Here is a 26,440-nt window from a genome sequence, read left to right as displayed (position 1 = left end):
AGAACTCTTTATTCCACGTCATCCGATATTTTACACAAGTAAAATAAAATTCATATCTCTATATACCGCGATCCGGGTGGGAGGCAGCGTTCTGGAACAAACGCCACCCCCGGAACCCTGTAAACATGATGGGGTGGAGATGGGGGTGGGCTGGTAGGGAGGCATCTGTCAGGGAGGGCCTGGTCTGGCCCACAGAGCCTGTCCCTGGCTCTGGCTGGCGGCATGGAAGGAGACCCCATATGTACACACACCTGGTGGCCGGTGGCTGGTCAGCAGGGCCCGAGCACTGTCCAAAGTACCAGTGCAAGGCCCAGAGGAGCAAGGCTGCACGCCAGAGTAGGCAGGGCACCTGAGCCCTCTGCGTCACCAGCCGCACTGCTTCCACTTCCTGCCTGGCCCAGACGGCAGTGGCTGCGGGTGCGATTCTTTCGGGAACAACCTGGCCTCCTGCGGGGACCAGTGGTCGGCAGTCCTGGTGGCTCAGAACCCCCAGGCCGCAGAGCAGTCAGTGGGGGCTCTGCAGAGCCGGGCAAAGTCCCAAATGGAGAGTCATTGATGTGCCGTGGGCCTGAGCCATTGGCTGGTGGAGTGTCACCAGGAGGCACACGTCCCTTGAGGGCATTTCCAGCAGAAGCTGGCCTCCCAGGTTCCAGCACCGAGGCTTTGTCTGCAGCGTCCGGCTGGCAGCACTTGGGGAGGTTCAGCAGCTCCTCATCAGTGAGCTGACTGGTCTGGATTGGATGGAAGGGCCCCGAAACCACAGCACAGCCCTCCAGGTCGCTAGTAGCCAGGCGCTTAAGATCACGGCCTGCCAGGCGAGGGGGCAGGCTGCAGGGCACCTCTGATGAGGAACCTCGGAACTTCTGCAGCCAGGCCCAGAGTGGGCGTGCCCGGCAGTCACACACCCAGGGGTTGTCATTGAGTCGCAGGTACTGCAGAGACCTCAGGGGCACTAGGACCTCTGCAGGCAGCATGGAGAGATTGTTGGCAAACAGATAGAGGGTCATGAGGCGGCCAAGGTCCCGGAAGGCATGTGGATGCACACGAGCCACATGGTTCTGGTGTAAGAGGAGGCGGTCAAGACTGTGCAGGCCACGGAAAGCGTGCTCGGGCACACTGGGGATACGGTTGCCATGCAAAAAGAGGTGCGTGAGGTTGCCCAGGTCACGGAAGGTGTTGTCAGGGAGTGCCTGTAGATTGTTGTCTTGTAGGTAGAGGTACTGCAGAGCTGCTAGTCCCCGGAATAGGCCAGGACCCAGCTCCTGCAGGCCGCATCGGTCTAGGTGCAGTGTGTGCAGGTGGCCCAGGCCACGGAACGTGGTGGGGTCCACGGCACGAAGCTGTGCATTGTCGCTGAGGTCTAGCTGCTCCAGGAGGGTCAGACCAGTGAAGGCGGTGGCATCAATCCGAGCCAACGCATTAGAATGCAGCCATAGGATAGTGAGGTTTCGGCATGAGTGGAAGCTGGCAGCTGCCACGTGAGAGATTCGGTTGCCATGCAGGAAGATTCGCTGGCTGGAGGGTGGGATGCCAGCAGGTACAGCCTGCAGGCCCTGCTGGGGGCAGCTTGTTGTCACCTTGGGTTCATTGTAGCACACACAAGCACCGGGGCATGGTGTTGCTACCCGCCAGGCCTGTAGCCATAACACCCATGCCAGCAGCCGGCTTCCTGTGGGCAGAGGAAAAGGTGATCAGACAGGAGCCCTGAGAGGTGGGAGTTGATGCTGGGCATTCAGGGCAATGAGGAGAGTGCAAAGGCTGCCAGCCCTAGGAATCGGGGCGGCGGGCCCCCACCTTCCATATCATATAGACAATACCGGGCTGTCCTTGGAGACGCATATTCCACACTGGTGACCCTGTCTGGACCCGGCACACACACACAATGCCACCCTACTGCACACCTGTTGACATGACTGTTGCACTGTTTGTTACCCCACAAGGGTAGCTTAGCTGGTCACCAAGAACACACATCTGAAGGCATCTGGCATAGCTGCATGTACCATGCACAGAGCCCCTGGGACCTGGCTGCTGTTTGTCTCCGTTGGTCTTAACTTCATCCTTGGCCTGCCCAGATCAGCCCACCGGGCTGCAGGTTAAGATGGAAGGGGAGGGGGCATCCAGATCTTGGGGAAACACTGTAGGAGCAACCTGAGACACACCTTGAGGCCTGCCATGTCTCTTAGGCCAGGCTGCATGATCCATGTCCTGCCTGGGCCCCTACAGCTCTCAATAACCTCTGGCACCTGGGATTCTAGGAAACCCCCTCATGCCAAAGTGGGGGATATGTTTGAATGGAGGCTTTGCAGCCCCTGGAGGGCTTTCTTTGCCTGAGGCCTGGGGTGTGGGGAAGGTGGGGAGGGAGGGAATAGGCTCCTACCCCAGGAGCCTCCCCCAGGCCCCTCAGGCCAGGCTGCTCCTCCTCCACACAGCCTCCCTTTTAAGCACTTCCTGCCTTGGCTGTGAATACCTTCTGCAGCCTCCTCCCCTGGCCTCATTCTCTGCTTCATCCCTTCCCAGCCTTCCTGCCCACCCCTGTTGCTACACCACCCCCCTTCTCTTAGTGACCCCAAGACATTACGCCCTAGCCTAGGTCTCTGGGCCAAATAGACCTGAGTGTGGCCAAGGACCTGTACAAGCAACAGCAGACTGAGGCTAGGCTGGAGTGTCACATCCCTAGGAAAAAGCTGTCGTCACTACAGCCCCATCCCTTTTCAGTGCCGAAGGCTCTTTCAGGAGAGAGTCTATTAAAATGTGAATCCCCCTGGGAGGGTTATGGCTTATCAGCTAACACATCCATTGACAGCTAACACCTGTGTTGGCAGCTAGCTAAGAGCAGGATTCTACAGACAGGAGGCCGAGGCTGGCTAACTGCTTGGAGTTGCAGTGAGGGAGGAGAAGGAGGAGGAAGAGGCAGACCCAGAGCCAGCTTGCCCTACCAAGCCTTGGCCTTGGCCTCTGAGGTGTCTACTTCTCACTGGGCCCCTTACCACAAATGACTGTTGCTCTACGTCCACAGCCCCACAGGCCAGGCAAGCCTAATAGCCCAGGCACACTTTCAGGCTCTGGGAGTGCTTCTTCTTATACTCAGTAGTTTTCTGGGCCTGGGGTCATTTGTTGACAATCGTGGTGGCAAGCCAGGCCCAGGAGCCTGCAATCTATGAATGTCTCTGTGTGTGTGTGCGCACGTGGGCCTGAGACTTTGTCTAAGCAGCTCACTTCCTCTCACACACACACTCTCTCTCTCTCTCTCTCTCTCTCTCTCTCTCTCTCTCTCTCTCTCTCTCTCTCTCTTTTTTTCCAAGACAGGGTTTCTCTGTGTAGCCTTGGCTGTCCTGGATTCACTTTGTAGACCAGGCTGGCCTCGAACTCACAGCGATCCGCCTCCCTCTGCCTCCCGAGTGCTGGGATTAAAGGCGTGCGCCGCCACGCCCGGCTTCACACTCTCTTCTTACATGTCCTTCCTGGGACAGTGGGGCCTGGGCTTGTCAGCACACCATGATGCTTTATTCTGCTGTCACTGAAGGAGGCCATACCCTGTGCACAGCCTTTCCTGGCCCTGACCTCAGAACCCAAGGCTGGGCAAGTGGGGGGAATTTTCATGCCATAGGTGACAGGTGGGCCGCATTATCAGCCCTGTCACACACAGACTGCCTGTCGCCTACAATGCCATGCGGCCAACTGTACCTCCTCACAACCACTGAAGGCACCATTTCTCTCTCCATGCTACCCACCACATCAGTGGGAGACTGAGATAGGGTATACCCCAATTCTGAGATTGCCCAAGGGCCGCTGAGCTGGGGTCAGTGGGGGTCCGGGGCTGAGCCACAACCGGGAGGTGGACAAATGGAGGAGTGGCTGTGTGGTGCTCAGCCTTGCCAGGCAGAAGGGAAAAGGTGCAGCTGTGTTTCTGTTGGAAATCAACTTCTGAGGGGCGGCCGTTCTCACCTACCCTGTCAGCATAGGGGCTGGGGTAGGCTCTTCTGCTGTAGCCACAGTAATTGGCTCCAGCCTGGCCCCCCTTGGGGCCTGCCCGCTGGTCTCCATAGCAACCCCTGCGCTGAGCAAGCATGAGGGGGCATCTTTTTTTATGAGATAATCAAACCCAACTTTGCAGCATTGCTTGTGTTCACAGCAGGGCTTTGGGGAAATACCCAGCACCTGACCAGGCATTGTGAGGATGTCCCCTGACCCCACCCCAGGACTGCCCTAGTCAGTCTCTCTCTCTCTCTCTCTCTCTCTCTCTCTCTCTCTCTCTCTCTCTCTCTCTGCCACCCTTGCAGGCCTTCCTGGCTCATCCCTGTGATTTCTGCAGTGTCCTGAGCCACAAGGCTTCTGGACCCCTCCACACTCAGCTTCGGTTTCACTCCCAAACCTGCCCACAGATTCCCATGGGAGTGGCCTTCCTTCTGCGCAGCAGCCTAGCCCTCTTGGCTCCACGGAGCCTCCACCAGACACTCTCAACCAGTCTCATTCAAGTCCCTGTTCTCAGAAAGCACCTGGCATGCACATGTGGGCGGAAAGTGGTCCTGGGAGGGCCATCTCTCTTACAGGACCTGTGACCACTGAGCCGGCCTTATAAGCCATCCATAAAGTGGTATTTCCCTGTGGGTCTCCTCCAGCGCTTTTCCGTGGGGGAACTCACTAGTTGTTGGAACTAGGTCATGGCCAGTGGGTTCTGGCTAGCTCAAGTCATCTAGGGAGCCATAGGGACATGAGGGTGCTAGTGGGAAGTGCTGGCTTCCTAGTGCACATGGTGCTGAGGTACCCCCAGAGAGGACAATAGCTGGATAGAGACCACTTCTCCACCTGGGGGCCGCCAGATCAGGCAGAATACAGCCACCAGGCTACATGCACTCATCTGGCACCAATGGCTCTTTTGAGTTAAGAGCTTATATTCACATTCATTGAGGAGGGGTTGGGGGAGGGGGGAAGAGGGAGTTGGGCGAGACAACAAAAAGAGTAGGGAAACCGAGATGGAAGAAGAAGAAAGAGAAGTGGGGAGGAACTGGAAGGCAGAAAGAGAGCCCTGGCAGAGGGAAGGAAGCCAAGGAAAAGGGGTAGGGGGAGAGCAGGGAGAAAGGGGAGGATCCAGGGAGGCTGGGAGGCATCTGGGGCCTTGCCCAGCAGCCATTTGAGCCAGCAGGCAGGCACTGCTGAGGTCAGCAGCTCACCTCAGCAGCCCAGTGAGCTGCTGAGCAGAGAGGGCCTTCTTTAGCATCTTCCCAGCCCACTGCGGTCCTGCACACATTCCAGCCGCCACCCCTGCCTGGCCTGGCATCCCATAGGATGCCCTCTTGTCCTCACCTGACGAGGCCAAGAGACAATGCAGGCTCACAGCTTCACAGACCCAGGGCACTGACTTTCACCCCGCTACTGGCTGGGTGCCGGTGCCCTTGGGTCTGAAGTGGCATGGACTTTGGAAGGAGCCTAACCAGGTGTAGTACTTGAGGTGTAAAAGCCTCAAGTCAGTGCTATAGAGGAATTCACTCCCTTACCATCATCAGCAGTCTGTTTTCAGATCGGGAACCTGAGGCAGTGAGGGGTGAAACACTGCTCCCATACTAAGGCAGTTTGAAAGGAAGGGGAGGTAGGGGACAGGGCACATGCTACCTGGAGGGCTGTCAAGGAGAGTCTAGCTCATGAAGGACAACTGCTATGTGGCCAGGGCAGCCACTGGGTGCTAGACTGCTGGTCTGCTGTACAGGCACTGGGGCATGGGGGTCTCCCATGCTGTCTGGGGCTGGGAAGGTATATCTCCACAGTAAACTGTGCTAGGGTCCGAAGGCTGTAGAAGGGGCTGAGGCAGTTTAGAAGAGACCACAGTTACAAGGCAGAGCAGCTCAGCATACAAGACCAGAAATAGCTCTGGGAGAGGGTGGAGGGACCGATGTCATCCTCACACCGTGGAGAGTCAAGGCATCCTTCTCTGGGCCCATTCCCCACTCCTGCCAGCCCATCACTTCTGAGTCACGGCCCCCATTGGTACCCTCATAGTCACTCGTTACACACACACACACAAACACACGCACATGCACACACACGCATGCACACATGCACGCGCACAGACACACACACATACACACACATGCACACATGCACGCGCACAGACACACACACACATGCACACATGCATGCGCACAGACACACGCACATACACACAAACACATGCACATGCACACACGCATGCTCGCATGCACACGCACACATGCATGCACACATGCTCGCGCACACACACACACACACAAAAACACAAGCACATGTACACACACACATGCACACATAAACACACACACACGACCCACCTTTCATCCATCATTGGGCCCACAGACACGTGCAGTGACACCTGTGTTCACCCTGTGCTTCCTGGGCCCTCCCGAGAGCACAGTGATGGGTACAGGAAGGTGGCGGCAGCTTCCACAGAGGACAGCCCACCCTGTGTCTCCTGCAGGTGTGGCCACCGGCCTCTGCTACTTTGCCCTAGTCCCTTGAGGCTTTGTTCCTTATTGATTATGACTATAGAGCAAAACTGGCAGGCCAGGTCGATAATGGGCAAGGTCACTTACCGTGGTAGGCAGATACCAGACCCATGAGAATGTGCCTCAAGGCCAGCCCTAAGCAGTGGGGAAACTGAGGCCTTGGATGTGTTCTGGCTACTTCACGTATTGCCATAGGAGCAGAGCTGTTGGAAACGGCTTCTCACTGTATCAGGTCATCCTCTTGTCCTCAGAGAAGTCACAGAAACCTACCTGCCTCCTCCTGCCAAGTGCTGCAATTAAAGGCATGCCTGGCTCTTTCATTTTTATTTTTGTGACAGAGGGACACAAAGCTGCCTAAGCTGGCCTTTAACTTGTGATGCTCCTATCTCGGCCTCCCAAGTAGCTGGGATTATAGGTGTGTGCTACCAGTCTCTCCTAGGAATTCATTTTTCTGTCCCAGACCTAAAGGGCTCCAGAGCCTCTCCGGGTCCAGCAACACCCTTTACTCGCCTCCATGACCTCGCCCTGTGAACCCTGCTTGTAGGCTGATGGTACCAAGTGTCAGATGTTCTGCCTGGCTGAAGCCCATCCAACCCAGAGATCAGTGTCCCCTCCCTGACAAGAATCTGGTAACCAACAAACACCCGCTGCCTAATTACGCGCCTCTCACCCCGAGGCCTCTGCGGTCCTGCCGCTAATTCCATCCATCTTCCAGGGCAGGCTTCAGTCCCCAGGGACACTAATGATGAACCAACCAGTGACTGGCACGTCCCCTACCATAGGCATCCTCTGAAGGAGACCTCCTTAGGCCATAGTCCAAGCCCCAGGGCTGCCACACAAATGTCCCCTACTGCCTCCTGCCCATCCTGACGCTGTCCTGGATGGAGTGCTCGGCCTGGCTGGGTCTACAGTGCTGGATTCCGCCTTCTGTGTCTCATATCTATTTCTGGGACAAGTATCCCAGACAGAGGCCTGGATCACCCATCCTGTGCCTGAATCTGCTGCTGATCTGTGAGGCTGTGAAAATCAACACATGGGGTAAGCATAGGACCGGGGTGCATGTGATACTGGTATGTACTTGGCCTCAACTAGAGACAAGAACATATACTAGAGACAAGCAGTAGAGGTGGGGGAGGCAGACACAGGAACGTGTTGTTAGTACAAGCTGTATGCAACACAAGACGAAGGTTTAATAGAACCCAGTACCCTGTGGGCTCACAAGCAGAAATGGGTTGACACATGGAGGCTATGCAGACCTTGGGACCTAGCAGAGGGTCTGCCGTCCTGACGTGGCAAGAAGTAGGTGACAACTCCTACGTGTTCTTGCATTTGAAAACACGATCAACCAAGAAGGCACATGCATATACATATATACAGGTCTTGAGGCCATCATTAGCTGACACTTTCTGGCATCCACCCTCTTGGACTCACTGATTGTGGGTCACTCTTCAGGACAAAAGCAGGCAGACAGGACCCCCACTAGAGATGGCCAGTTAATGAAGCGTCAACACTCCTCCTAAGCTGGGCTGCCCCAGCCTCCAGAGGCCTCTGTCACAGAGCCAGTGGCAGGACAGGCAGGGAGTGCCGTCAGAAATAAGGGATCCAAGAGAGAATACAATCATCTTCAGCTAGATGTGCCCGTTGGAATTACCCTCTGGGGCCGGAGCACCGAGTCCATGGATCTGGAGGAAAGGCTGAGGGGCCCTGGATGACCTGGCCCTCGACCTGGCTGTTATATCAACAATAAGTTGGGGTTTTTTTTTGGCATGCAGCCACATCCACGTGTTCACCCCACGATCCATGGCTGCTTTCGGCACAGTGACGCTAGCACAACACATGGTGTGGCCCACCATCTTACAGGAAGTTTGCTGACCTGCTTTGTGACTGAACACCTGCTATGTGCAGTGTTGGTCTCTGTCACACTCACAAGGACCCAGGCAAGGCCATTAAACCTCCTCCTGACTAAGGAAAAGAAAGCCAAGGGTCAGAGGAGACCATTCATTGTTCCTGCCAAGCCCACAGGGCTGGGTGGGTTGAGCACAGTGGTCCCTCACCTTAGTGCAGGGTTAGCATAGGGGATCTGTGAGCAAGATCAGCATTTGGGGGATTAGAGGTAGAGTGCAAAAAGGAAGTAATAAATACTGAAACCCCGTTCAGGTTACAGACAATCCAGTATCCTGCTCGAAACACTGCCAGGAGGCCCGTAACTGAACACACATAATAGAGTACAATTTGGAAATCAAACAGGGAAGGTGAGGCAGGAGGATCAGGGGATCAAGACCTTGTCTCAAGAACCCAAAACAAGCTGGGTGTAGTAGGAACCACCTTAACCCTGCACTTGGGAGGCAGAGGCGTGAAGATCAGGAGTTCAAGGCCAGCTCCAGCTACGTAAGTGCAAGGCCAGCCTGTCTTAAGAACAAACAAACAGGGCCAGGACAGGTGGCTCAGCAGTTCTGAGCACCTGTCGTCCTCGAGGAGGGGCCACTTTGGTTCCCAGCATTCACGTAGCGGTCCCAATTGTTTTAAAATCTAGTTTACTGGCATCTCCTCCCTTCTTCTGATCTCTGAGGGCACGAGACATGCGTGTGGCTCACACATATACACGTAGGCAAAACACTCATACACTTAATTTAAAAAAAAAAAAAAAACTTTTTTTTTCTTTTTTTCTTTTTTTTTGGTTTTTCGAGACAGGGTTTCTCTGTGTAGCCTTGGCCATCCTGGACTCACTTTGTAGACCAGGCTGGCCTCGAACTCACAGCGATCCGCCTGCCTCCGCCTCCCGAGTGCTGAAATTGAAGGCGTGCGCCACCACGCCTGGCTCAAAAAAAAAAATTTTTTTAAAAAAGAAAAAAACAAGGCAAAAGACCACAACCGCTTTTAAGAAAGATGAACAGCTGTCCCCAGGGGTCAGGAGGAAGCTGTGGGGCGTCAGTCCCCATTTGGGAGGGAAGCATAATGACTCTAAAGAGGAAACGAACCTGGAGGAGGTGGGCTTGGGGTTGGGAGGGGCGCGGCTCAGGAGGGGGGTCCCCTGGGATGTTGGCCCTGCTATGCCAATATAACCACCTCCGGGATTGTGCAGGGCACGCACGACCCTTTGCTGTAACCTGCTTCAGAAGCTCTGGCCGGGTCCAACGGAGCTGGCTCTCTGACCACTAACATCAGTCCTTGGACTGGGTAGGAATGAAAGCATGGTCCATGGTCAACCCTGATAAACTTCCCAAGATGTGAAGAGTCTAGCCTTGGCTAACAGACACTCACAGTTAAGAAAAAAGGATTTATTATGGGACAGCATGCTTGGCCCAGGAAAGGTGAAGGCAGGAAGGTCTGGGCCACTTCTGATGACACATGCAGACCCATGGCCAGGACCACAGACTGAGAGTGAGCTGCACAGAGCATCCCCGTCATCATCACTGTCATCACCAGCGTTATCGTCACCATCACCACCACTCGGTCACCAGCACCTTAGTTACCGTTGTTAGCATCACCACCGTGGTAATCACTGTCGTTTGTTACTGTGACAAGATCATCGCTGTCATTACCACACCATTGTTATCACGGTCACCGAGTTAGTCAGCTTTCTGTCACTGTGACAAACTCTGAGTCAACACTTTACGGAGGTTCATTTCAGCTCACAGTTTTGGGGTTTTGGTCCCATGGGGTGCACAGTAAAGAAAGGCGCTCATTTCATGGCATCCAGAAAACAAAGAGAAGGAAAGGAAGGGGATGTGGTCTTGTGTGCTTTCAAGGTCGCATACTCAATAACCTAACTTCCGTCTCCAAGGTCCAGCCTCCTATATATTTGCCACACCCCAACATTACCACGGATGGGGCTACGTCTCCAGTACAAGAACCTTTGGGGGATAGTCACGCTCTAAGTGGTCACTATCATCACCACCACCACCATCTTTACCATCCACCATCATAAGCACTATACCAACTACAAGCAAAGCACCTAGATAGAAAACAGCCTGAGGCAAGCTTGCAGCACATGTGGAGAGCAGCCAGCTCCACACAAAGGCAGGGAATCACAGGCCACTGAGCAGTGGGCTTGGCCCAAGGAGGTTCTGGGCCAGCACCAGAGGCTTGAAGCCATTCAGCACAATCTTTGATGAGCAGCTGTTTATTCCAGCCTTCCAGGAGGCTCAGTGGCAGGGAAGGACAGAGGAAGGAGGAAGGAAGAAGAGAACATTCCTGGGCAGCTCGCTCCTGGGACTGTCATGAGCTTCCTGCGGTACAACACCCATGTGGTGGCTTGAATAAGAATGGACCCTATAGACTTATATATTGGAATGCTTAGTCATCAGGGCACGGCACTGTTTGAAATGATTAGAAGGACTAGGGGGGTGTGGCCTTGTTGGAAGAAGTATGTTACCTGGGGGTGGGCTTCGAGGCTTCAAAAGCCCATGACAGGCTCAGTCACTTACTCTCTGCTTGGGGATCAGGATGTAGCTCTCGGCTACTCTCCAGCACTGTGCCTGGCTGCTGCCATGTTCCCTGCCATGATGGTGATGATGGACTAAGCCCCTGAAGCTGAAAGCAAGTACCCAATTAAATGCTTTCTCTTACACAAGTTGCCTCAGTCATGGTATTTCTTCACAGCAATAGGACAGTGACCAATACACCGCCCACTGCACAGTGATTAGGTGACCATCACTCCTACTCCATACATAAAGGCCCTGAGGCAAAACCCCAAGAGGGTACCAGTGAGGCCAGTGGACAAGGCATGCCACTTGGGTCCCAGCATCCCTGCAACTGTACCCAAGCCCCCAAGGACCACAGGGCAGGAAGGCCTCCTTGATCTGCTTGCTACACACCTCACTTTTGGCTCAAGCCTTCTTCCCTGGGCTGGCTGAGGATTGAGGATCAAATGCAGGTTCCACCCAGTTTTTGAGTAGCTGGAGAAGAGGCCAGGCCCCCGAGGCTGTCACCACACCAGCAATGTGAGGATCATGCTGAGCCAGCACCACCTTCCCAAGACCCTTCAGCTCCACTGAAGTGTCCCTAGCCAGAGCTGAGCTGGGGCTAGTGCCCTGCCTCCCCAGAAGTTAGCCTATGGCTTGATACCCAAGACTGATATAGCCGGCCTGTGTGTCTGACCTTGGCTGCCGTGATTCGGATGAGGAGTTGGAGAAGGTGAGGCACAGATCAACACAGAGGAGCCAAGGACTGTTTGCTGTAGCAGTCACAAAGCCACTCTGGCTTGGCCTCACTGTTGTCCCTGCTCTGTGCAGAGAGTGCTGTGCCTGTACTGAAGGGCAGCTGGCAGCTAGGCTGTGTCTAAAACACACTTGGAGCTGTGTCCTGCCTTCTCTGATCATCTTAGCAGGCGTGCTGTCCTGCAGCAGGGAGGCTTGCACAGCCTGCCGCACCTTCTTCACCAGGCACCACTGTCCTCCCAACTCCACCCAACCATCGTCACACGGTAGGCTCCGTGAGCTACATACAGACACATGTTCGCTCCCTGCCCCCACCCCCAGGATGACAGTGACCAAGGAGCATGGAGAGTAGGGAGTCGAGAAACAAGCAGACAGGGTCTCTACTCTTGACATATGGGGAGGCCCAGGGCAGCTCCTACTTGATGGCTCAGAAGCTGCTAGTTGGCACGTCCCAGCTCAGCAGAACCCTGAACCTGCTTCCCCTGAAAGGATGAGCACCATCACACGTGTGAAAAAGGGCAGCGGGGCAGACAGCAAAGGAATTCAAGAGGTGGCAGATGGAGGGTCAGGAATAGTCAGAAATTAAGGGGAACTTCTAATTAGCCCACCCAGGGATAGAAATGGATTTAAAACAAGAACAGGGTGCTATGACCAAGGAGTCACCAATGAACAAAAAGGAGTGTCTAGAAATTAAAAATAGAATCGCTAAAATTAAAAGAATCAATAGAAGGGTTGGAAAACAAGGTCAAGGAAATCTTCCAGAAAGAAAAACAAAAAGAAAAACTGAATGAGATTCGGTGGGCAAATATAGGTCAAATGTGTTTTAGGGCAATTCTATGAAGAGAAAACAGAAAATGGAGGATTAAAAAAAATTATCTAAGAAATGATACCAGGAAATTTCCTAGAGCCAAGGACCTTCACTGGGTATTCATAGCAAACTTCAGGCTCCTGGGGGCCAAGAGATTCTAGGAGGAAAAGCTGGCTATAAGCAATGCAAGGTAGCACAAAGGCTGGCTAGAGTACCCTGCGTGCCAGGTAACGACAATGCTGCAAGATTCAGAAGAAATGCTTTTAAAATACAGAATTCGAGTCCCAGCCAGTCCACCCTGAACACATGGGAGAGCTCAGATGGCCCTCTACTGTACCTTCCTTCCAGGTGCTTCAGCCAAAACAAACACATATACTCAGGAAAGTTGTGTGCATCCGATGAAAGGGGAAAGTCATGGGATACGGGTCAAGGGCCTAGGATGGGACCCCAGGGGAAAGAACTTGTTCTCCTACAAGATGGGACAAGAGGAGAGACAAATAACACCCACAGTCCACTGTAACCCGAGGAAAAATGAAGGACGTGTGAAAGAGAGGAGGACGCACATCCTGAGTTGTCGAACAAACATGGGTTAGAAAGCAGAAGAAAGCAGAGCGCTGGCCCCCGGAGCAGGGACATGCTGTCACTGGTGCGGACCCCTGCTTAGCCAAGGGTGGCCGAGCATGGACCTGGGTCTCTGACCCATTCTACCTTCTTCGTTATGGGACTTCTGCAATCCAGACACTTGAAGGGATGCTGCGAGGTCCAGCCCTGCAGTCACTCTCCCTCGGCCAGCTCAGGTGCCCCTCCACGTGCACTCAGCTCTGTCTCTATCACCCTGGCCAACCCCTACCCAGACACTTCACACACATGCTGTCACAGTGCTACCTCCCTGTTCAGGCTTCAGTCTCCATCTCAGGCTGTCATGGGGTAGGGGGAGTGAGGGGGCCGTTGAAAGTCAGCAAGGGCCATCTTGTATTGGAGGCAGGGCTGCAACCCCTGGGCCTCAGTTTCTCTATGTCTCAGAGCCCAGGCCTGCAACAAAGCCCACAGCACATAGGCAGGGGCAATGTGAATAAGTAATTGCTCTTTTATTAACGAGTGATAAATTATTCCTATATGATTGTGTGTGATAACGCTTGCTTATTTGAAATCAATTTGGAATGGAAATTGTTGGCGGCTTCTCACCTGCGCGGGTGGAAGCCAGGCATCGCTGCCTCATACAGAAAAAGAGGTCACTGTATTTTGGCTACATCCTGATGCTGCTGCATTTAGGGTGCTATGGCAGGCACGGGTAGGGGGGAGGGGTGGTGGCCATGGGGGATGCGAAGCCAGGGAGACCAGGTACCTCTAACCTCCCTTCTGGGCAGCACCTCTGTCCAGGGTGCAAGATGGGTCAGCTCAGCCACCTGGTGTGGCTCTCCCACTGTCCCTACCTGCAGCTCTGGTAAAGTGCTTTCTGTGCCAATGTAAGGACCTGAGTCAGGATGCCCAGCACCCACAGAATAGCTAAACACGGCAGTGTGAGCCTGGCATTCCAGCACCAGGAAGACGGGGACAGGAGGATTCCCTGGAGCTCACTGGTTAGCCAGTCTAGACAAATTAACAGGCTCAAGGTTTGCTGAGAGCCCCTTTCTCGAAATTAAGCTGAAGAGTTCCCACTACCAGTCAAGGACCCAGGCTCCTTTTGAGCCGAGAAAAGAGCCAGGTCAGGGGAGTCCTCTGCCTAACAAGCCCGAGGCCCTCCTGAGGATCTCTTCAGTGACCACAGCATGGCTAGCGGTGTCAGGGGCCACTCCCAGATCTGGCTGTATCCATCTCCCCATATGATTCCTGGGGACCTTGGAATCCTGACTTTCATTCCCACAGGTCACACTCAGCCTCTAGTTTGGACACCCCTCAGGCCACTGGTGGCTGTCACTATCAAGCTCCAAAAAGCACTTGCCTTTTTCCTGGCCACCGTCTTACTGACTCCACAAAACATGGCCCCATTCTGTCCCCTCCCTGGAGCCTAGGGCAAGAGAGTCCCTAGAGAGCCAAGGCTTTCTGTTCTGACACACGGAAGCCCAGTAACCAGGTCCTCTGTCAGCACCTGTTCTTGGGAATGCATATTTAAAACCCTGAATCCAACAGGCCAGACAGATCCTCCCTCCAACCAGGCCCCAAGCCTCAGCTGTTTGGGGCAGCTGCAGCCGGTCATGACTTGGCCAGTGGGTATCAGAGGCTTAGGCCCAGGTCTGGCTGCACTCATCTGTCCCATGTGACCCTTGAGGGTTTGGAAGGCAACAGTGAGGCTGGGTCACCCTTAACTCTAGCTATACCGGCCAGTACAGTCATCACTGATGCTCCGAGAGCCTGTGGGCTTCTTATCTGTGAGGCAGGAGATGGTCCCAGGGTGGTACACCTGTGAGACATACCCCAGAGTCCCTCAGTGCCAGGGTTCCTGTTGGATCCACAGGCCACAAGTGACTCAGCAGAACCATGCCTAGTGACAAGGAGCTCTGTGTGTCCCTGTTACATGCAACTACATGCTCCCTATAGGCAAGTGGCAGCCTCTGTGTGCCTGTAGAGATGGCATTCCCTGAGGATGCCCAGGGCTGAAGAGGCACTGATCTTTTCCTGCAGAGGGAGGTGGGGGGGGGGGGGGCTGGGGTCATGCACACAAGTTCTGTGAGTGGTCCTCAAGAGTGGCTTCAGGAGGCTGGAGAGATGGCTCAGAGGTTAAGAGCACTGGCTACAGGACGGGCGTAGTGGTGCATGCCTTTAATCCCAGCACTCAGGAGACAGTTCAAGGCCAGCTTGGTCTACAGATCAAGTCCAGGACAGCCAAAGCTACACAGAGAAACCCTGTCTTAAAAAAAAAAAAAAAAAAAAAAAAAAAAAGAGCACTGGCTGTTCTTCCAAAGGTTCTGAGTTCAATTCCCAGCAACCACATGGTGGCTCACAACCATCTACAATGAGGTCTGTCACCCTCTTCTGGCCTGCAGGCCCACATGCAGGCAGAATACTGTATGAATAATAAATAAATCTTTTTTGTGTGTGAAAGAGTGGCTTCACTTCTGTTATGGATGGATGTTTATACTGTCCCTTCCCCCACCGCCACTTTTTGTTTTTGAGACAGTGTCTTATACTGTCTGACAGGTACATAGAATTTACTACGTAACCCAGGAAAACTCACGGGGATCCCCTGCCTCAGCTTTCCAAGTAGTGGGAGTACAGAGTGAGCTACTATGCTCAGCTTCCCCCCAAAACATATGCCCAGAGTGCCAATCCCCAGTGCGATATTATTTCTTTATCATTTATTCGTTTGTTTGCTCATTCATTCATTTATTTTGAGAGCACCAGAGCCTAGCCTCTCTAGGGACCCTCTTGCCTTGGGCTCTGGGGAGGGCACAGATGAGACCATATTTTGTGGAGTCACTAAGACTGTGACCAGGAAAAAGGTAAGTGCTTTTTGAGGCCTGATAGTGACAGCCACGAGTGGCTTGAGTGGTGCCTGACCTGGGCAGTGGGTGTGACCTGTGTAAGGTGAAAGCCTAGAACAACCTGGAACTCTGTTTTATTTTCCTTTGTGAAATATTTACGCATATGGGGCATATGGGTGCTGTGGCTGTGTACCACATGGGTGCAATGCCCAAAGAAGCCAGAAGGGGGCATTAGATTCCCCCTGGAACCAGAGTTACAAACGTTGTAAGACACCAGGTGGGTGCAGGGTGCTGGGAACGAAACATGGGTCCTCTGGAAGGGCAGTTTGTGCCCTTGGCTGCTGAGGCAGGCCTCTAGCCCCAACCTGGAACCGCAGATCTTTCTCCTTGTCCCCCCAAAATGTTGGGGCTTTATGATTGTACCCAGTATACTCTACCCATGATACGAAGGAGGTTAGGGGGAGGTGGGTAGGGTTGGATAAGGACTTAGGGCGAGGCTTTGAGATGGATTAGTGGCCTAGAAGAAACCCAAGAGAGGCCATTTCCTACAGCAAGAAAACCATCTGCCAGTCAGGAACAAGTAGCTCACTAGAATCCAACTGTGCTGGCACTCTGATCTTGGAGCCTCTAGAACTGAGAGAAAATTAATTTCTGCTATTTGTGATGCCCAGTTCACGGCACTTCGTTACGGCAATGTGAGCTAGTACAACCTCCTTCTCAAAATGCTGCAGGATTTTTTTTTTTCAGGTTTTCAGATGTGAGGATGACCCGGTGAGATCCAAACATGGTTTCTGTTTGGTCTCGTGTTAATGCCGGAACAGGCAGAGGGGGAAATAAGCAAACAGCCCTGTGCCCTGAGATCCCTGCACACCACAGTCAGTCCTGTAGGGCAAATCCGGAGACTATCAGGGCTTGGGAGGCCTGGATCCATTTGGAGGGGGGAGCTAATATGGGGGGTCCCTAAGCTCGGAGTTTATTCTTTCATCTGGAAATGGAGGTCAGGAAACCTCATGGGATGCACACCTGCCTCACACCAGGCAGGTGCACTGTGGCTGTGCAAGAAATGTCCAGTCCCCCAGCTCAGAGCTGCCAGCAGCACATAGCCTCTCCTGGAAAAGATGCCCTCCCCCTGTGAAGGAGAAAGCCAAGTCCTACCCTTCCCTTACCTCCCGCAGGCCTTTGTTCAAGCAGCCCCAGGTCTCAAGGTGCCTTTTCTTCCCTGAGCTCCGCCCATCACCTTAAGGAGCTGGGTCCTTCTCACTCCTTCATCACCCCTGGCCTTACTCCTCCCCACCTTCACAAATGTGGGAACCTCTGTGGAGCCCTTCTGGGGTCAACGCCCACAAGCTCTGTCCATGGGCCACTAGCGTCCAGAGCGTGACTGAGGCCAGAGTAGGTACAGTACGTACACTACCTGGCCAGAAAGGAAGTCCTGGGCTGAGAGCCTCTCCCAAGCACATTAGCAAACCCTGTGCTCCCCAGGGCTGTTGTCACAGCTGGTGCTGAGAAAGAGGCTCCTATGGCCTGAGGGTCTGGGGATCCCTGGGAATTCACCTCCTAAGGCTTTGGTGCTATCTTGGAAGTGAGGAGTTGCTGTGTGTGACTGAGGCCCTGAGGGAGGAGTGGGACTGGAGTAGGGAGCACTCTGAGGAGGTCCACCACCCGCCCACCTCACGCCACCCCCCTGTAGCCAGGCCGTGGCTCTGGCAGCAGGTGAGGAATGAAGTGCATCAGGGCCACCATCTGTCTCGGCTGTGATGGGCTATCTACTGACATCCAGGAGGTATGTAGATGGAATATCTTTATGGGAAGAGTTTTTCTTTCACCAATTTTCCAACAGGAAGCCAGACACTTGTCACACCTGTCCTCGTGTCAGCCTCTGCCTGACATAAATTGGGGCCGAGGCAGGGAGATGAAAGACAGCCTGGACACGGCCCAGTGTGCAGGGACCACGTGTCAGGCCGCAGAACACACAGAGCCACGAGGGGCGCCCTGCCGGGACCGTGTGCAGCGAGTTCCTCCCCCTGCCTAAAGTCCAGCCTGCCTGGCACCCCTGCCTCCCACAGAGCAGGAGGACATCTTCTCTGACACCACAGCAACCAGGGCCCCCTGCCCTTGGCCAAAGCTCCACTTCCACCGGGGAGGGAGGAACCTCACACAGAGGGGCAGGCCTCAGGGTTCATACATATCTCCCCCATCTCTCTCTCTCTCTCTCTCTCTCTCTCTCTCTCTCTCTCTCTCTATATATATATATATATATATATATATATATATATATATATATATATATATATATAAAAGAGAGCATCTCCTTGGAACCTGGGTTGGGGAAAAAAGATGTTACAAAGACTGAAGGTCTCCACTGCCCAGGCTGGCCTCTAACTGGTGATGCCAGGCAGACTTTGTTGAGAAAAATGAGGGAAAGGCCAGTGCCACCTAAGTGCCACCTAAGGCATTCCTGCAATGGGAGCCCACCCAGAGCCCAATCTCCTCACAGTGTGGCCAGCTCCACGTCCATCAGCCTTGCCAAGGCCAGGGCTAGGGTCCTTCAGAGGACCAGGCACACCCACGGCCATGCAGGTAGGCAAGGGACACTCTCGATGGGGAACACCAACAGTCCTGCTATTTCCTCAGATAATGCTGAGGTTTGTGTCTACAGCCCTCAAGGAGACCTGAGAGGCCAGCCCTGCCAGGCTCCCATGCCGCTATCATGGGGGTGGGGTCATCTGCCTGCTCTGTAGTCTCTGAAGATGGGGGCAATGGACACTTCTCAACTACGGCAGATGAAGAGTGAGAACCTATGGGGCAAACGAGAGCGCCGTGAGAGGGAGACCCTGGTCACGGCGCTGTGGAGGCAGAAGTGGCACACTCTGGGCGACCTTGGGCTGGCCTGCTGCCCTCTCTGGACTGCTATTCTGGAGGCTGTCCAGGCTTGGGACAGCAGCTGCCCTGTCTTTCTATGGAATTCGGTTTCCAGCCACAGTTTTGGGGTCCACTGCCTGAGTTTCCTCCAAGGACCAAGAAGGAACACAAAGCAGCCCTTCTCATGGCCCTATAAGCTGAATAGAGGGACAAAGGTGTCCAAGTTTCCGAGGCCAGGTTCTTGCCCAGGGGGTCAAAGGTATGGAGATACCCCAGCCCTGATGGAGATCCTAGTTTCTTTTCTGAATTCCCCCAGCTGCTGGGCCTGCCCAGAGGCGGTGTACCCCACCCTCACCCCACCATGCCCTCTCACCCATGCCTCCCCTCGAGACAACTGCCAAGGACTGTCTTGGCAGAATGGCTGCTGGGGGTGGGGGGCAACTCCAGACTTGGGCTCCTCCTGCACCCTCAGAGCTATGCAGGGGGCTTCTGATTAGGGAGCTCTCACACACCTATTCCCAATTTCTGTCCCGGAATAGGGGAAGGGTAGGCAGGACTGAGTAAGAGTCAGAGAAAGCACAGGAATTGGGGGCTCTGTCTCCCACCAAGGTCTCCAATGCCATTCCAGCCTCAGTTTCCACAGCCGGTTCCCTTGGTCTATGCTAGAGGTATGAGAGTGCTGCAGGCAGCTGGGAGGAGTCCCATCATCCGGATGACCAAGGACTGGCTAGCACGGCCAAATCAAACTCCCTGTGGCCAGCTGGCTTCCACCAGCATGTCCACCTTCACGCTATCCACATGCCAACAGGGAAGCTCAAGAGCCAACATCCGCCTTTGTGTTCTGGAACTCTCCCCTGCAGCCATCCTGGCCAACTAGGCTGCCCTGACAGTCCTCAGGGCCACCAGCTTGGGTGTTTCCCAGCAGATACAGGAGGAAGCAGGTGGCTGGGGAGAATGCTTCTCTTTGCTGATGCACAGTAGCCTCTTGGACTCCCTCTGCGGCTATCTGCTGGTGTGGATGCCCACTGCCCATGCTCCCTAAATGCCAGGGAGGGGCTGCTCGGAGGATGCACAGATGGGGAGGTACTGGAGCGCAGGTGACAAGAGATTCCTCCATGAAGGGTGGAAGGGAAGGTCCCTACATGGGCTCTTCTAGCTCACCTGGAGAGCAAATGAGCAAGGCTTTAGGTGTCACCAGGGGAGACTTCAGGCAGGCTCAGAAGCTACAGGGAGGATGACACCGCAGGCAGAGAGCCTGGGGTGGAATGGAGAGCATCAAGGCCAATGGCCGAGGGAGGGCGTGGTTCTGAGAATGGTCTGCAGTAAGCAAGGGTCAGGATGGACTTTTCTTCGAGGTTGAGAAGGGCGGGGGGCAGAGATGATGGGTGCAGAGGGTGTGATACCCATCTGGCTGAGTCTGGGGAACCTGGGATGCTCGGTGGAATGCAGCTAGAGGACTGTAGCATCAGTTGGGAGGCAAAGTGGCCTCACTGGTGCCTGGCTACCCTGCATCACCTGGGAGATGCTCACGCTGGAGACCCTAAGCGGCAGCCTAGCTGGCTCAGGTGGGTGCAGGCTGAGTGGCCTTAGGAACTAAAGAGATCTAAGGGCCACACTAGCCTGGCACTTGGCAAGAAGGTCGTTATTGTTCACTGACTACTGCCAGGCCAGGTTGCGCAGCACACGGCACGGGGTGGGGGTGGGGGTGGGGCACGTGAAGATGGGGGCTGTGGATTCTCAGAAGGCTGAGACTATTATTTCTTCTTCTTCTTCTTCTTCTTCTTCTTCTTTCTCTTCTTATTTCTTCTTCTTCTTCTTCTTCTTCTTCTTCTTCTTCTTCTTCTTCTTCTTCTTCTTCTTCTTCTTTTCTGCTCCTCATCCGTGTTTCCTGTGTACCTACAGTGTCCGGGGCCTGCTCCTGGCCCAGCTGCCAAGTGATGCCGCAAGCCAGCCCCCAAGTTACCATACAGGGCTCCCCACCATCTCTCCCAGAAAACAGCACCCCAAATATTGATAAAGACTCTGTTTTCTTGGTCCTCGGGGCCCTAAGCTGGAAGTACCAACTCAAGTAAGCAACCACGGGTTACGGATGACACCTCCAGTGACCAGCAAATGGTAGTGAGGCCCAAGGTCACACAGCAAGCCAGCACTGCATGATCTGATCCTACGGCTGCCTGGACTCAGGGGAGGGGGGAACTTCTGGCAGGTTCCCAAGCTGGCCCCATCTGGGCCCTGGCAGGAGGGTGAAGAAAGCCAACATCTTAACAAGGTCACAAAAGCTGGGACAAATTGAGAACAGTGTGATGGACTGCAGGCAGGGCAGGGACAATCTGAGAGGGCTTCCAGGAGGCAGCACTCTCGAGCCTCACTCCAGTTTGAGACCCTGGGCCCTCTAACATGTTCAGCCCCATCCCCTACCTCAGTGGGCCCCTCACTCAGCTTCAGCCTTTGCCTGACATTTCCCGTGACATTTGCTGCAAAGAAATAGAGTCATAAATCCAAAGGTTAAATTTGCACATTGCCTTACAAAGCCAGGAGAAACCTGTCCCTCCATCCACCAGGTGCCCCATGGGTGTAGCCTGGTGTGGGATGGCCTGCCCACCCCCTGACCCCTCCACCCCTGCAAGGAACCCCATCACTATTTCTCAAAATGGCTTCTTGGGTACACCAGGCACTGGGGTTTGCTGCACAGTTTGGAGATGCCTGGCCCTGTGAAACTAAGGCCCTGAGGTGCCCTGTGGGAAAGTGCTGGGTCAGCAGCTCAACCCAGAGCAGCTCAAATATGATCATAAAGCCTTTGTTTGAAATCCAACAACATCCGGGCAGTGGTGGTGCACAGCTTAGCACCAGTACTCAGGAGGCAGAGGCAGGCAGATCTCTGAGTTCAAGGCCAGCCTGGTCTACTCAGAAGAACCTCATCTCAACACACCCCACCCCCTAAAGGAAAAAAGAAAGAAGGAAAGGAAGGAAGAAAGAAAGAAAGAAAGAGAGAGAGAGAGAAAGAAAGAAATCCAACAACATTCTGTGGAGTTCCAATTCCCAGGAGGGCCAAAGAGCAGCCCTGGACAAGCTGCTGACAGTGAAGCTGTGTCAGCTCCTGACACTTCTACAATGCCACCTCTGCCAACCTCTACGAGCCAGGGTGCCTACTGGGCCTTACCTCCTGCCAGGCCCACCGGGGTCAAGACAGGGAGGCTGGCTTCTGCCTGGCTCAGCATCTCCCCAAGGACACTTGGGAAGCTGTGCCAACAGCCCCCTGCTTCTTAACTTCACTTCCTGGGCCTCGCTCCCCTGGGGGGAAGACTATGGGTGCTGCCATGGGAACACCTCAGTCACCTCAGCCTCTAACCTTCCACAGCAGACAAGGTACCCAGGAGCTGTGGGAACAGGGCTGAAAAGCTGGCCTTCCTTACAGCTGGAATCCCGGTCCACTTACCACATCACTCACCTGATGTGTATCAAAAGACTCAGGGGCTTGGGGGTTGGGTGGGGCCGAATTAGACCCTAGCTGGAAGTTGGCCCAAGTGTGTGGGAAAGGGCACAACTCCTGGCCCTGATGCCCTTCACCGAGGACTTGCGAGGATGTATACGGGGAGCTGCGTGGCTGAAAGCGACGCAGAAGGCCAAGGCAGACTCACACAGTACGTTTTGGTGCCTTCTCAGGAAGGGATTCCACACTCACCAGTTAGGCATGATTCACAAGAATAGTTCCCAATGTGCAAAGTGTTTAAAATACAGTGACAAAAGAAGAAACTGCAGTCCCAAACACCGGGTGTGACGGGACCCAGCCAGGCCCACGCACTCGGGGGGGGGGGGGTCAGGCGGGGAGGTGGGGGGCATGTCCCTCTACACCCACTGCTAGGCTCCCATGGCTGGCTATGTGGTCACCTGTCCTTTAAGACATTTAACCCTGGAGTCAATGAGGTGAGAAAGGATTCATGCCCTTCGTCGGCTGATCAGGATAGGATCTGCAGGCCACAAGCGAGCGGGTGCACGGTAGAGGGTAGTGAGGAAATGCACCATCTGGGATTTGGCCATGTGGATGGCACAGGTGACCTTGGCTGGGTGTAGCCAGGCCACAGGGTAGGCATACTGAAGAGTGCAGAGGGTGCCAGGCCCTAAAGAGACATGCAAAACAGCCACCCCAGCTCTTACGGATTTGAGGGTCCAGGCCCTGGCCCTGGCTGGGGTTGGAAGTCAGAACTCCCAGAATGGGTGCAGGGCAGCATTGAACTCCACTGACCAGGCACAGCCCAGTGCCAGGAGCACTGATAACTCTTGCACACACACACACACACACACACACACACACACACACACACACACACACACTCCTTCTCCTGACCCCTTTCCTGAATGCACAGCCTGAGGTTCCTGGGAGACTTTCTGGGCCCTAGATCCAGGGCCGGAACTGCAGCCGGGCTCCCTCTGCCTCCCCTCCCAGATGGAGCCTTTCTCTCCAAAGGAAGGCACTGTGCCAGGAGGCTGGCAAGCAAAGGGTGCTAGAAGCCAGGCCTGGATGGCAAGAGTGAAGTGTGGTTCCACAAACCCTGCCCCTCACACACAACTTACCGCTTGCAACAAACAAAGGCAACAAAGCTGGGCTTCTTCACAGCCAAGGAGTCAGCCCTCAGCCCTCTAAGATAACAGGCTATTGAACACCTTTGGGGGGGAGCCTTCGTGGCGGGGGGGGCCCTAGGCCAGCTTTGAGGGGTTCTCCTCCTCTAGCTAGATGGCCCCCACTATCATGTCCCTTTCTCTGTAATCACAGAAGGTTGGTCCCACCTGAAGGAAGCAGGCTCCGCAGGGCCACCAGGGCAGAGCACAAGCTCACCACCATGCGTCCCCCTGCTCACCACTGCCCTCGATATCCTAACATATCTTCCAGGAGGAAGGAGGGGCCTAAATTGGAAGGAGTCCCAGGAAAACCCCAGCTTACTAGGAGTTGAAAAAACATATTTGGGGAATTTTAAAGAAGAAATGCTGGGGGCCAAAACTCCTAGGGAAGCAAGGTTTGGTGGCTTACACAGGTAATTCCAGGACTCAGGAAGCAGAGGCATGCATGACTCCAAGCTTAGGGCCAGTTTAGGCTTTGTGGTCACACCTGCCTCAAAACAAAACAATAAAAACTCCTCAGGAGCTGGGCATGGTGGCACAAGCCGTTAATCCCAGGCGCTCGGGCCTGATCTCAGTCTCTAAGATCAAGGACGTCTGTTCTACACAGAGAGGTCCAGGCCAGCCACGGCCACAGCAAGACCCTGTCTCAGTCCAGGACAGACTCCATGCTCAGGAGGAACTGACCAACACAAAATGGACTCTTTTTTTTAAATTTTCTTTTTGTTTGGTTCGGGCATTTTTCATCTTAACTGATTTTCCTTCTTTCTTTAGTTTGTCTATTTTTATTTTTGGTTTTTTGTTGGTTTTGTTTTGTTTTATTTTGTTTGAAAAAGAGAGATCATGAGGTTGGTTGTTACTGAGGGGGATATGGGAGGAGCTGGGGGAAGAGAAAAGAATATAATCAAAACATATTGTACGAAAAAATTAAAACAAACAGAGCCATCTCCTTGGGAAATTTGGGCTGGCCCCACTTTGCATCATCTTAGAAACACCACCAACAACCCCATATCACAGATGAGGAGGCCGGGAGAGGCTCTTTAAGAAAACACAGCATCGGCTCGGTGAGCTCCCCTCAGCCAGGTGGGACCTGCGGCAGAGCACAGCTGGCTGAGGTCCTGCCATGGAAGTACACTTTCCTCCCCTGGGCTGGGGTAGGACAAGATCCGATGCAGCTTTAGAGACAGGAAGACGGGCCTGGGGCTTAAGGTAGGGTACCCCGCACACACCTGAGCCAGGTGAGCACCACAGAGCAGCTCGCCAGAAGGTCACCGGGATGGAACAATAGTGAACATGCGGAGGCCATGCTGGGCTGGATGCCCTAGTTGGTGAAACTGCAGAGGCAGCCAAGTGTGCCCAGGGTCAGACCCCTTTATCGCCTCAAGCTGGGAAATGCATCGTCCCTGCCCAGGTAGATTCCAGCCCACCATAGGCCACCACTGCCCCAGCCCTGACTGCTGGGAGAGCAGCTGGAAGCTCTGCCCCTCACAACTCAGGCTGGAGACACTGAACAAAACCCCTAAACACATTCCCAAGACGTTTGGTCCTGATTTTTGGCAAGGTATAGCCACAGCCTTCCTCAGTACCCAGGGGCACCCACACTGGCAGGCAAAGTGAAACAAGAAGAAGCGCTTTCAGCCACTCGTGGTCATGCACACAATCACATATGTGCAAATACATACCAGGTTACACACACGTACTTGCACACAGAGACCCAAGCACAGTGAAGGAGACTCCAGGACTTGTCCCTCTGTCTGTGGGTCTAGTAGCCCAGAGCCTCCCCCATTCAAAACCCGAGCGAGTGGGGTCCTGCTAAGGGGCCCCAACATGTGCCAAGTATGAAGATCCCAGCAATGCATGTGTGATCATAGGTGTGTAGGCAGGAGTGAGGAGAGAGCTATGCACCCTTATAGTCTGTGTGTGCACCCATACACATGTTTATTCATGTGCACACTAGGGCAGATTTCCTATGAGTGCGCACTGGAAGTGTGCAAGACTGTATGTAGCCCACGTAGACACGTGCAGAAAAACGTGTGTGCAGCCTGCGGCACCATGGACATCAGCAGGGTAGATTGGGTGGGCACCTGGGAAAGGCAATGTGATCACTTTGGATTCTCCAGGTAAGACGTGCCCAACCTACACGTAGCCCATCCTCCCTTGCCCCTACTGCGGGGACTTCACACCCGGATGGGAGGAGGGAATCCCACAGGGCTGGCAGGGAGGGGGTGTTTTGAGCACCAACGCCCCTCAATGGAGCCTCTCACTCTCAGGAGCCCTCCCGATCTCGAAGGAGAAGGCATTGCGCTCTCTCTCTCTCTCTCTCTCTCTCTCTCTCTCTCTCTCTCTCTCTCTCTCTCTCTCTCTCTCTCTCTCTCTCTCTCTCTCTCTCTCTCTCTCTCTCGTGTGTGTGTGTGTGTGTGTGTGTGTGTGTTTGTATTGTGTGTCCTCTTGGCTACCTGACCCAGGGATAGCGCTGGGATTGCCCTGTCCTCACGCCCTCTGCTGCCCCGACAACCCCCCCCCCCATTCATCCTATTCCGTTTGACCCCAAAGAAACAGCTTCTTCTGGGCAGGGTCCGCTGGGCAGACGAGATACCCCATCTCTGCCTAGTGGCCACGCTTCAGCAAACCCCGCTCATTAACCCATTCGCCGCCTGTGAGCCCGCAGGTGGGACCCCGCCCTTCCTGCCCTCAGTCTCCACCCGGCCCCGGTCTAACAACTGGTACCTCGGACCCGCCATCCCTGGCCCCGCCGTCGCTGTCAACTTTCCCGCAAAGCCGCAACTTTTGCGGCTGCCGCGGGCTCCGCCCTCCCGGGGCCCAGTAGCTGGCGGCCAGCGCGCGGCGTGGCACTGCGGTGGCCCTCGGGAGCGACCGGCGACCCGTCCCCAGCTCCGGCAGCGCGGGCCGTGCCCTGCGCCCACCCTCCGCCGCTCCGCTGCAGCCGCGCTCGGGAGTGGTGCGGACACTCACCTCCGGAGGACGCCCTCTTCATCTTCGGGGTCGAGCGGGGCGCGTCGGGCACTGGAAGCGGCTTCGGGGCGGGCGCCCGTCTGCGCGCGGCCGGGTCCGCATCCAGGCGCCGCCGCTCCGGCCCGG

General features: G+C 54.6%; 1 protein-coding gene across 1 annotated transcript; it reads right to left on the bottom strand.

The window, feature by feature from the left end:
• On the bottom strand, positions 1–26,440 carry Rtn4r (reticulon 4 receptor). The gene is made up of 2 exons (XM_051150656.1): positions 26,315–26,440; positions 1–1,669 (listed from the first exon to the last, which is right to left on the bottom strand). The coding sequence occupies exons 1-2, from the start codon at positions 26,334–26,336 to the stop codon at positions 270–272; spliced, it is 1,422 nt and encodes a 473-aa protein (XP_051006613.1). The 5' UTR covers positions 26,337–26,440; the 3' UTR covers positions 1–269.

Source organism: Acomys russatus, chromosome 8 (genome assembly GCF_903995435.1).
Source record: "Acomys russatus chromosome 8, mAcoRus1.1, whole genome shotgun sequence".
Taxonomy (NCBI): domain Eukaryota; kingdom Metazoa; phylum Chordata; class Mammalia; order Rodentia; family Muridae; genus Acomys; species Acomys russatus.
The sequence above is the reverse complement of the archived record's forward strand: the minus strand, read 5'-3'. Positions and strand labels throughout refer to the sequence as shown.